Genomic DNA, 12,192 nt, shown 5'->3' with positions numbered 1-12,192 from the left:
ACCGGGACTCACTGTACACATAACTCAGAGGAATAATGAATATTTTCATTGATACATTTCTTGACTTGAAAATCGACAAATAAACTATGTTGTCAAATATCAGAAATTGTTCAATTTATGATTTTTAGCTTTTTCCACCGTCGCGAAAAGACGCTTTTAGGCAAAGGCATGCTCGAAGAGATGTATTGGTGTTTGTTTTTATGAATGAAGCAAGTTTTCCTGTTGAAAGGGCGCTTGCGTTCATGAATGAAAATAGTGTTGTTAGGAGTTTTTCTACAAATTTGAGCATCGACTATTTGGCTGCCATATTGACTTGTGACGCTTCTTATACTATTTCAAACGATTCTTGGTTTTGAAGAACAGTATTTGTAATTTTTGCGGGTGACATATCTACATGTGAACGCATAGAAGTATGTATGTTGCGTATGGATTATTTGTGTGGGAATGTCATACGCATATGCAGTGGCGGATCAAGAGTATCCGAGGCCCTAAGCACAGAGCCCTTGTAGGCCCTCTATTACTTAAATGGAAATGGAAGGAATGGAATGGAAGGTAGAAAGTGATTAAATTCGCCGAGAATGTTTTCATTGAAGTCTTCTGGGTAAGATTCTAAGAGCAATTGGATATCTTTTTCATATTCTGAAAATGACTTATTTAGATCCGCAAGAAATGAAAACTTTTGTGAAACTTTGTGATATACATCACCCCTCTTGCATTTGAGCGTTAAGTGTGTAAATTATTACATTGAAAGCCTCAATGCGGAATTTGTCTCTAGAATTCAAATCAAGTTCCTCTGCATTTCCATTATTTACTTGTTTCTTGCTAATTCGTCTTCGAGTTTCCTTATATTACACATTAGGTTAAATTTTTCTTGCCTCGCCGTTAAATTTTTCAAATTGATTCCTCATTTCAACGAGATGACCCGATAAAGAATGATACAAATTGGAACACGTTTTAAGATTTAATCCTTCTTCTTGGAGTCCTCTACTGGTGCGATGAAAAACTTGTAGAATATCATTCCACAAAGTGAGCATAAATATAAACTTAAAATTTTGCATTTTGTTTGAAATATTTTGTGATTCTAACCTGATCTCACCTTGTGTCCTCAGCAATTTCATCTAAAGCATCCAAAATTTTCGGATAGGATTGTAATATTACACTCGTAGCTACAGCGTAAGCTTCCCAAAGAGTGTCCGACAGCGACTTCAGAATGCTATCGCAGAATGCTAAAACTGCCCAACGATGAGTAGAAGCCGAAAAAATGTATAACAACTGCACAATTGAAAATAAATTCACTGCGATCGTACAACAATCAGCAGCACTACGACCAGTTTAGAGAATATGCAGCGCATGGTATAAATACAGCATATTTATTAAATTTATTAAATTTTTTGCTGCATCCCATTGTATCGTCCTGACATATTAGAAGCATTGTCATATGATTGTCCTCTGCACTTTGTAATCTCTATTTTGCAACCCTCTAGATATTGTGTGGGGTAACGATAAGTGTATGTAGTTTTAATCAAAGCCACTCCGTAAATAAAGTAGGTAAGTACGAGCGGTAATGGGTATGGGCGCTATCATTTGCAATGCAAAGACAACTCACTCACTCAGTCTCGCGGGGGCGCGATGCGACGTGCGGGCGGGACGCGCAGGGGTAGGGCCCTGCAGGGGTGTATGATGGGTCACTCCCGGACTGCTCGCGCCTTGTGATTTCGGACAAATTAATTGTGGATGAATCTCGATAAAATGTAAGTATAAAATGAAACGCCAGCAGAGGATGGAGGCCCCTGGAGAACAGAGGCCCCAAGCACGTGCTATGTTTTCATTGTAGGAATATTTGAAGGCAATTCAAAACCGCACTGTTCAACTGATTTTTTAAGTGAATTTATTTCTGAACTTAAAGTCCTGCAACAGGAGGGTCTCGTTTTTGCAACAAAATTTTTTAACGTGGCGGTCCGATGTTTTGTAATGGATGCGCCTGCTAAGTCTTTTGTGTTAGGTATTAAAGGCCACACTGGGTACTATTCATGTGTACGTTGCACACAAAAAGGTGAAATAGTAAAATATCGCCTCGTTTTCCCCGAAACTCAAAACTTAGTTGCGAGAACAAATGAATCGTTCCGAATGCACTTGCAACCAGAGCATCATAAGCAGTCGTCCAAATCAACATTATAAAATTTAAACATAGACATTATTCATCAATGTTGTTTGGATTATATGCATGTAGCTTGCTTGGGGGTTATGAGAACGCTTTTGAACGAATGGGTTAAGAAAAGAGGTGAACATTACTCTTTGCCTTTGCATAAAGCAGAAGTACTTTCAACGGAATTAGTTTTCAATAAAAAAAATATACCAAAGAAAAAGCCGTTAGATCAACGCTACAAAAACATTTCGTTTATGCAAACGAAGGATTAAAAAAGCGCTGTCTACCTTTGTTTGAAAATAAATTAATGTTTTGAGCTGTAAGGAAAAACATGTTAATGAATTAATTTAAAATATAAATAAATTTGAATTTAAAAATAAACCAAAAAATGAATATTGATTAATAAGATGACTGAAAACTGACTGGAAAAAACAATCGAAATTTATAATAAAATGACTGTAAATTGACTAAATATTGACTGAAAATTGACTAGAAATTCATTGAGAAATGACTGGAAAAAACAATCGAAATTTATAATAAAATGACTGAAAATTTACTAGAAAATCATTGAGAAATGACTGGAAAAAACAATCGAAATTTATATTAAAATGACTGGAAATTTACTGGAAATTGACCCTGAAAATTACTCAATCAAAATCATTCAATTTTGTTCGACCATTTTCTCCCGAGGGAACAGTCAATTTACAATGAGTATTGATATACATAGAAATTGACTGTTTTCTATCAATTTTTCTATTGAAAATGAGTGATTTTCCATTAAAAATTGATAGTAAATGCTGGCTGGGAAGTGAACGCATAGAAGTATGTATGTTGTGTATGCGTTATTTGTGTGCCAATGTCATACGCACATATTTATGTACATATGAGCAGCGCGCACATATGTATTATTATTGATAAGTGATAAAATGATTTGAATTCGCGAAAGCGAACATGTGTACATACTTATGTAGGGTCATCATACATGTGAATATATGTTTTGAATGATAAAATGTACGATTAATCTACATTTATCACTATTGTAATATATTTCATTTTTTAATAATAGTATGATAGTTTGTTATATACATATGTAATGAAGTATACACATAAGTATGAATATATCAATTACAAATATATTTAAAAAAATAGGCTTTATTTTCACATAAACTACGATATTGCTTTGAAAAGTACAGTTGATCTCCTTTTTACACGGTTTTTTTTGCACGGTTTTTTTTTACACGGTGTTTTTGTGAACCTCCTAGTTATCCTTTTTACACGGTTTTACTTTTTTTGCACGGGTTTTTCATTTTAGTCATATACTATTTTTGGAATAAAATTAAAATTCTGAATCTATTCGAATATATAAAGATTCATTATTCAAGCAAATGCAACTCTCAATTTTACGTACTTAAAAATACACTGCTGTTATTGGACAAAAAAGTTAAACAAAGAAATGTCATAAGAAAACATAGTGACATGGCGTCCAAGCGAACAATATTAAATTTAAAAGAAAAAATTAAAATTAGATGATTTAAAAGCGGGTGAAAAGATTGCAACAATCTCAAAGCGTAAAAATATAAATGAAGCAACAATTCGTACCATAAGGAAAAATGAAACAACGATAATAAAATTGGTTTCAGCCGCCAGTGCTGGGTGCTTTTTACGTGGGTTTTATGTTCGCGATGTTGCAGTTTTGAAAGCAGAACGTACCCTTTTATGTTGGATTGAAGACCATGCGGTAAAGAGGATACCTATTGATACAAGATCTATAAAAGCAAAGATGCAACAATTTCATGTAACAATTAATAATGAAGAGCCTTCCACATCAATAAATAGCAAGCGATCCCATTTTAATGCCAGTAATGGCTGGTTACGAAACTTCTTGAAAAGAAATTCACTACACAATGTAAAAGTCACAGGAGAAGGAGCCTCAGCTGATGAACATGCGGCAAGAGCATTTCCTAAAGAGTTCTTAGAAGCAATAATGTTGGGAGGTTATGAGGCTCACCAAGTATTCAATGCGGATTAGACGGCACTCTTTTGGAAAAAAATGCCTAGTCGCACTTATTTGGCAAAACAAGAAAAGTCTGTGAAAGGTTTTAAAGTAGCAAAGGAGCGTATCACGTTGTTGTTATGTAGCAATGCATCAGGAGACAAAATGTTGAAACCTCTTCTTGTTAACAAAAATCTTAACCCTAGGGCCTTAAAAGGTCAGTTAGAATGCTTTGTTTTAAACACTTATATGTATTTTAATTCGCTAATTTGTTCCTCAGGTATCGACAAAACCAAGCTTCCGGTCCATTGGATGGCAAATAAAAAGGCTTGGGTCACAGCTTCACTTTTCAAGGACTGGTTCCTACAACATTTTGTACCTGAAGTCCGAGAGTATCTCCGTTCAAAACAACTTGATTTCAAAGTTTTACTAGTCATAGACAACGCTCCTAGTCATCCAGACATTTCTTATAACGTGACGTGAAGATAATGTTTCTACCTCCTAATACGACGTCGTTAATATTTACAACCACTCGATCAGGGCATTATTGCTGCTTTTAAACGTTATTATGTGAAGCATTCTTTTCAACACATAATAAAAGAAATTGAAACAAATAATGAAATGAATATAATATCTGCGTGGAAAGCGTTCGATATAAAAAACTGCATAGACTGCATTAGTTTCTCTGTAAGAGAAATTAAGAAAACCACTTTAAACCACTTTAAATAGGTGCTGGAAAAACCTCTGGGCGGATGTAGCGGTAATGCATACTGAGAATGAGACATTATCTGAATATGCCGATATTTTCCAAGTTTCCCACACGATCGGAGGAGAAGGATTCCACGATATTACTATTGAAGATATCAATGAACTTTTCGAAAATGTTGTTATTTCCGATGATGAGATTTTGCAAAATTTTTCAGAAAACGATTGTAATGACAACAAAGAGAATGAAGAGGACAGGGAAGAACATTCGAGCGCTGCTGGCCTTAGTGCATCTTTGATCCAAAATGGGTTAAACATAGCGATGGAATTAGAAAATCATTTCCTCAACTTGGACCCAAACACGGAACGGTCTGCCAGATTCCAGCGCCAATTAAATGAAGCAGTAGAATGCTACCGTGAGCTGTATGAAGAAGTAAAAGCAAAGAAGACGCAGCGATTAATGACTGATTTTTTAAACCTTTAACGTATTTTATATTATAGCCATTTTGTTAACATTCCCAGAGTACTTTTTGTTCGTTCCTTTTAAAAGTAATACATATATAAAAATAACATGAAAATCTACAATATTTTAATTGTGTAAGTTCTCACTGCACAAATAGATAGATTCACATATAAAATTAGATCTTGTTTACACGTTTGCCTTTTTTGCACGATTTATTTCGTAAATTTGTCCTTATAGAGAGTTTTATATTAAAACCTGTCTTTTTTGAACGGTTGTTTTTGCACGGGTAATTTATTGTCCCGGTTAACCGTGCAAAAAGGAGATTAACTGTAATTTAATTCAAATGTATTCAATTGCACAAGCATTCATTAATATGCACAAAAAGAATACATAATCATACACATGTTTGCATATAAGTACATATGTAAAGGTATAAAAATATAAGCAAAAGAACGAACATACATACTTGCGTCTGTTACAGCAATATATAGTTTTGAGCATAATTTATATTTCAGGCAGCTCTGTTCAAGCGAAAATGTTAAAATTTCTCCTGCCGAGCTGGCAGTGTGAAACTCTTCCATCTCGACCGAGTTGGCCAAAAATATTTTTACGATCTCCCCGCCGCGAACCTTCTCTATGATAAACGTTCTCTGATATAGAGAAGGTTCACCGCGTGCCAAACTTACGATATTTCTTTTTTTGGAGGGGTACTCTTTTCTATTAGTGGAGTTCACAACAAAAGAAGGGGTACTCTTTTCTATTGGCGGATTTCACCAATATTTAATAGGAGCGTCGAAAATAGCAGAATTGAGCATTTTCAGTGTTAAATGAGAAAAGTGATGCTAATTTCAATGTACGCTTACAGATTTGCATATTTACAATGCGCAAACGAATATGGATATCATATACATATGTATAGGTATTTTCCATATATTTGATATCAAAGCACATACATATGTAAGTTATCACAGCTAGCATAGCTAACAAAATGTACAACAACAAAGTTGTCGTAGCTAGCAAAATATACTGATATTACTCAATTCAGCAATATTCTGTAAATACGAGTATACAATATCATTTCTCAATAAAGTTAATTTACAAAAATTACAACCACAGCACATTTCGTCGGCACTAAACCAGAGCGGAAGCCGTGCCGCCGCAATGTAGGCCGTTTCTTGACCAAACTGAGGTTTGCTGTTTCGCTATTGTTTCTTTAACACTTTTGTTTTGTCACCACTTACCTCGGCACTCGACACTAGAAAATTCACCGGCGAAATAATTAATAAAATCTTATGGTTACCATGTAAAGTCACAGTCGAACTTAAACCGACTTCGTTTTATTTTAATATTCGGAGGATGCGGAATATATAAAATTGAAAAAATGACGTTGATACGGCGACGGACGTTTGCTCGTTGCGAGATCGATATAAAGAAGGGAACGGTCGGTTTTGATTGTTGGGTAGTGTAGAGTTGTGGTGTGATGTTCGTATGTGTGATATATATTCATGTGTAGTAGTGTGTGGTATCTTCATGTGGGATGTCTGGATGGGTGGTGTCTTCACATGTGGATCGCGTTAGCGTGGTGTGTTGTCGTGTGGTTGTTCAGTGTCGGGCGTTCAGAGGGAAAAGCTAACTCATCTAGCCATCCTGGCCCCCCTAGGCGAATATTAGCCTAGCAGACGCTGTAATTGCTGCAGCGTGGCAACAACGCTACTAAGGCCAGTGGAGCGGCGGTATGATGAACGATGCTGCTGGCGCCGCGGGGATGCTTCATTTCGCCTTGTTCTGGACGATGGAGGGGCAACTATCCTTCGACGCCGACTTGGCTACTGCGATCGGTTCGTGGCAAGCTGCCGCGCGACGGGCCGTTTTGGGGTGCGATGCAGCATGGTATGGTGCGGCATATTGCACAGTTGGCATAGGGTGATGGATGTACACTCCTGGGTGGTGTGTACCGTTGCTAAGCAATTCAGGCAGTGCCCGTGAGGTTGAGCAACCTTCTGCCGTTGCATGGGCTGCATGCTGCGGAAGATGCTACAATGTTGTAGCCGGTGTGGCCGCCGACATACGGGACATCGGCTGCGCTGAGATTCTGCTACGGGTGCTGAGGACGGTGGTAGTGGTCGCGTGCTACTACGATGAGCGGTAGCAGTGGCGGTTGCCGCTGGAGTTCGAGGCGTTGGAGTTGACCCAGGACGTGGCACGGTTATGACTGACCTCACAGTTGGCGTTGACACTGCTGGCATATCCACATCCATTGTAATCTGTGTGGGAGGAGTAATATGGTTATAAATGGGTGTCATTAAAATGTATATGGCGATTGTGCCACGTTTTGTGGCATGAAAGGGTCGTTACGTAGATCGACCATTGCATTAGGTTTCGATTTAGTTTAAACGAGTTTTTTACTTGCGGGTTTATTACGTCGCGTTTTTGGTTATTTTACTGGCGTTACGGTAGTATCAGCGGTTTTTTCGTTGTTTGCGGTTTCGACAATGTGTGGTAGAAAACATAGTTTTACGAGCGGTCTTGTTAATATACCGCTTTGATCAACGACTCGCACATGACCATCGGAACCGTAGTGTAATTTTTCTATGCGGCCAAGCCGCCATTCGGTGGGGGTAGACAGTCATCATGGATGATGACACAATCTCCAAGCTTTGGCGCCTTTTCTGGACTCTTCCATCTGTACCTTTTGTGAAGGTCCTTTATATATTCTTCCTTCCATCGGCGGCTGAAATCGTGATGGAAAATTTTGATTCTCTCCCATTGATTTAATAAGGATAGCGACCCCACGCCTGGCTCAGGTGTGACTAGAATGGGTGCTCCTTTGAGAAAATGCCCTGGTGTTAGGGCTGTGAAGTCAGAGGGATCTTGCGAGAGGGTTGTGAGTGGCCGTGAATTGAGAACGGCTTCAATTCGCACTAACAGTGTGGTGAACTGTTCATAATTAAATTTGTAGTTTCCAGGTACTTTTTTGAAATGGGATTTAAAGATTTTTACTGCTGATTCCCATAAACCACCCATATGAGGAGCGCTTGGGGGGATAAATTGCCAGTTAATACCTTGGGGAGCATACCTTTGTACAATCTCTCGTGAGACTTGTTTGATAAAATCCACAAACTCCTTTTCAGTGGCTCTTTGGACTCCAATGAAGGTCTTACCATTATCGCTCATCAGTTTTGATGGGAAGCCGCGTCGTCCGACGAAGCGAGCGAATGCCGCGAGAAAAGCCTCCTTTGTCAGATTCGTACACAGCTCGAGGTGCACTGCTTTTGTCGTAAAACAGACAAAGACAGCCAAATAGCCTTTCATTAGAGTGGGGGACCTTAGTATGGACGCCTTTATCTGAAAAGGCCCAGCAAAGTCGACACCTGTAATTGTGAAAGGCAGAGCGAAGTTGCAGCGTTCAGGTGGAAGTGCTGAGTTCGTAACTTCTGCTTGTGCATGGTGCAGATCTTGCACATGAAAATGCATTTCTTTATTTGGGGCTTAAGACGGAGAATATAGAATTCTTGATGGACTATATGCTGCATTAGGCGATGTTCAGCGTGAAGCATGAGTAAGTGGATATAATTGAGGAGTAATGTGACAAGTTGGGATTTCTCTGCTATAATTAGAGGGTGGCGTTCGTTGTTCGTCTTGCTAACTCAAGCCTACCATTCGCACGAAGCAGACCTTTCGTGTCCAAGAATGGGTTAAGAACCAAGAGTGAACTCCTTTTATCAATGGGTTTTCATTCTCTTAATAGTGAGATGTCCGGCTGAAGTAGCGCATTTGAGTGGATGCGATTAGTGCGACCTTTGCCTTTTGCAGTTCTAGGTGCGTCAACGTATCGCATTGGTTAGAGTCTGAGTGAACTCCCTTAATTTTATTTTTGAGTTGCTCTATGAACTTTAGCATGTAGACGATAACTCGAAAGGCGCGAGGGAACGATGAAAATCGCTCAAGGATGTTACTATCATCCAATGTTGCGTGAAAGCAGTCGATTTTTCGACTTTCTGGGGCAATTATATTGCGCATGGGCGATTTCGGCCAAGAATCGGGAGATTCTATTAACCATCGGAGGCCATTCCACCAGAGGGTGGTGGTGGCGAGGTGCAGCGGCTTGCACCCTCTTGTACCTAAATCGGCAGGATTGTCAGCACTGGCTACGTGTCGCCAAGTGGCTGACCCCACTAGGTCAAGTATTTGTGACGTACGATTAGAAATGTACGTTTTCCATGCGTGTGGTGGTTTTTCCAAACAGGCTAGAACGATTTCAGAATCGGACCAGAGATGCAATCTGTATTTCTTCATGTTTAATTGGGTCTGCACCATGGAAACCAATTTTGCGAGTAGTAGGGCGCCACAGAGCTCAAGTCGAGGTAGACTTAGCCACCTTAGCTTTAGCTACTAATAAGTGGCTTGTGGTCGCGTTATCGCTTTGTGTGCGCACATATAAAGTGGCACAGTATGCCTTCTCAGAGGCGTCACAGAAGCCGTGTAATTCGACTTTGTGTTTGGGGGAGTAGTTTACCCACCGTGGGATTTGTATCTGTGAGATATCGTTTAGATTGCTCGCGAACTGTGACCACTTTTCTAAACGAAGTGGTTTTACTTGTTCGTCCCAATCGGTCCCATCTAGCCATAATTCTTGTATCAGGATTTTAGCTTGTATCATAATTAACGAAAGCCATTCTGCGGGGTCGAAAAGTTTTGCCACAGAGGATAGAATTTGGCGTTTTGTAATGGCGGATACTGCAGATATTGACCTCGGTATATGTTTTACTATATCGGGATGATTAGCAGTAATCTTTTCCAGTGGAAACCCTGCGGTTTTGAGGGCTCTTATAACCAGTGATAAGGATTCGTATGCTTGTGGAAGACTGTGACTTCCAGACAAAATGTCGTCAACATACATACGTTTGCTTTTTTAACACCTGGGCCCGAATCGCGGCAGTCGTGAGCGAGCAAGTAATCGTATCGAATGAAATTTCGTAACGTGTCGAGTGTGCGGATCGTCGCACTCGATACGAAACGAATAGAAATTTTATGAAATAACTTCCCTGGTGTAGCTCTAAATGACTTTTTCGAATAGCGAAACAAAACAAAAGAAAGAAATATTTGAATTGGAATTGAATGTAAATATTCAAATTTATTATACGTTTATACATATACATATAAATTTACTAAATTTAGTTTTTGCAAGCAAAAAAAAATGAACCCTAACGTGTTTTTTTATTCAAGTTCATCTGAATCAGATGAAGAACATCAGCAAATGGCCATAAGGTCCAGGATCCGTGACAAAAGTAATCCCCTGGCTTTACCTGAAGCAGCGTAAGAACATTTTTAATTACATCGTTTAACTAGGTATAGATATTATTATTTTAAATCATTTACAGATTCAGGAAGCGGTTTAGACTGACCAAAGACGCATTTACATTCATCTTATCGGAAATAGAATTTAACGGACATTTGTCAACCGCAGTACCACCAATTCTTCAATTAGCAGCGACTTTGTCCCTTTTGGCGAGTGGAGGCTATCAACACTCAGTTGGAAACGACTTTTTAATTGGAATGTGTCAAAGCACGGTGTGTAAAATTGTAGGGGACGTAGTTAATGAAATGGAGACAAAACTTTGTCCACATTTCATTAAGTTTTCGCCAAACCGTTTATCTAAGTGCACAGAATACTTTGTTGAGAAATATAAAGTTCCAGGAGGTATGTTGTCGACTAAATAAAGATGCTAAAAATAAATATACAAATGTTTAGTTATCGGATGTATTGACGGTACACATTTTGGCCTTCAAAAACCAACTGTGAATGAACATATGTTTTTCAACAGAAAAGGATACCACAGTCTTAATTCAATGATAGTAAGTCGCATATATGTACACATGGATGTACTCATAAATACATAGCATATGCATTTATATACATATATATTTGGATTTGTAGACCACATACTTACGAATATGTATGTATGTACATATATATATTTGCAGATTTGTGATTACGAACATCGAATTTTAGCTATTGATTCAAAATATGGTGGAGCCGCTCACGATTCCTTTGTGTGGAAGCATTCTGCGCAGAGGAGATTTTTGGAGGAAGCATATAATCAAAACAATATGAGAAATGTCTGGCTTTTGGGTAATATATGCACTTATACAGCTGCAAAATATATTTATAAACATATCTACGTATTTTCTCAATTAACAGGAGATTCTGGATATCCTTTGGAACCATGGTGTTTGACACCATTTAGAAACCCCGAAGTTGGCTCGTGCCAAGCACGGTTTAATGAAATCCATGCAAAAGCACGCTGTATTGTTGAACGAACCATTGGTATACTGAAAGGCCGGTGGAAAATTCTTACCAATGATAAAAGAAGTCGGTATAGTCCTGAAAAGATGGCAAAGTTCGGCAATGTATGTGCAGCGTTGCATAACATTTGCATACAATGTAAAAATTCAACATATTGCAGATATTTTGTAAACGAAAATAATGATACAGAAATAGATACCGGAAATGAGACTCAATTAACCAAAATTGGTCATAAAATTAGAGATCACATTATGTTGTCTTTAGATAATAATTGAATTAAACGTTCCAACAACATTTGAATTCATAAGTATTTTATTTTAACAAATATATTTTCAATAAAGAACTTGGAATTAACATATCTTATATATTGGTATTTATTTATGGATTTTTCTCTTTAAAATATCAAGCTCATGAGTTTTAATCTCCAACTCTACAGCTTTTATTTTCATATCTGCAGCATGTGCCTCTTCTTTTATTTGGAGAGATCTCTGCTTTAGCGCAAGTAGTTTCTCAATATTTTTATTTATTTGCGCTTGCGTTACTTCATGGGCGCGTAAATTGCATTTTAAAAGAGAAAG

General features: G+C 38.1%; 1 protein-coding gene and 1 pseudogene across 2 annotated transcripts; both read left to right on the top strand.

Annotated features, from left to right (window-relative positions):
• The first annotated feature begins 3,527 nt into the window (after positions 1–3,527).
• LOC125775558 (uncharacterized) lies at positions 3,528–5,416 on the top strand (annotated as a pseudogene).
• Positions 5,417–9,686: 4,270 nt separating this feature from the next.
• On the top strand, positions 9,687–11,957 carry LOC125775386 (putative nuclease HARBI1). Of its 2 annotated transcripts, XM_049445924.1 has the most exons (5): positions 9,688–10,623; positions 10,689–11,008; positions 11,060–11,163; positions 11,293–11,440; positions 11,510–11,957. In XM_049445924.1, exons 1-5 carry the CDS (start codon positions 10,505–10,507, stop codon positions 11,887–11,889), a joined length of 1,071 nt encoding a protein of 356 aa, XP_049301881.1. In that variant the 5' UTR covers positions 9,688–10,504; the 3' UTR covers positions 11,890–11,957. The 2 variants fall into 2 exon arrangements, with proteins under 2 accessions (XP_049301880.1, XP_049301881.1); XM_049445923.1 differs by having other exon boundaries at positions 9,687–10,623; positions 11,293–11,957.
• The last annotated feature ends 235 nt before the right edge of the window (positions 11,958–12,192 follow it).

This window comes from Bactrocera dorsalis, chromosome 1 (assembly GCF_023373825.1).
Source record: "Bactrocera dorsalis isolate Fly_Bdor chromosome 1, ASM2337382v1, whole genome shotgun sequence".
Classification (NCBI taxonomy): domain Eukaryota; kingdom Metazoa; phylum Arthropoda; class Insecta; order Diptera; family Tephritidae; genus Bactrocera; species Bactrocera dorsalis.
This window is presented reverse-complemented; position numbering and strand designations above follow the sequence as displayed.

What these genes read in the sequence shown, in the direction of transcription:
- LOC125775386 (XM_049445923.1), top strand. Translation starts at nt 10,505, where the DNA reads ATGAACCCTAACGTGTTTTTTTATTCAAGTTCATCTGAATCAGATGAA. An exon ending in GAAATATAAAGTTCCAGGAG is followed by an intron (nt 11,009 to 11,059) that starts GTATGTTGTCGA and finishes ACAAATGTTTAG; the next exon opens with TTATCGGATGTATTGACGGT. An exon ending in ACAGTCTTAATTCAATGATA is followed by an intron (nt 11,164 to 11,292) that starts GTAAGTCGCATA and finishes ATATATTTGCAG; the next exon opens with ATTTGTGATTACGAACATCG.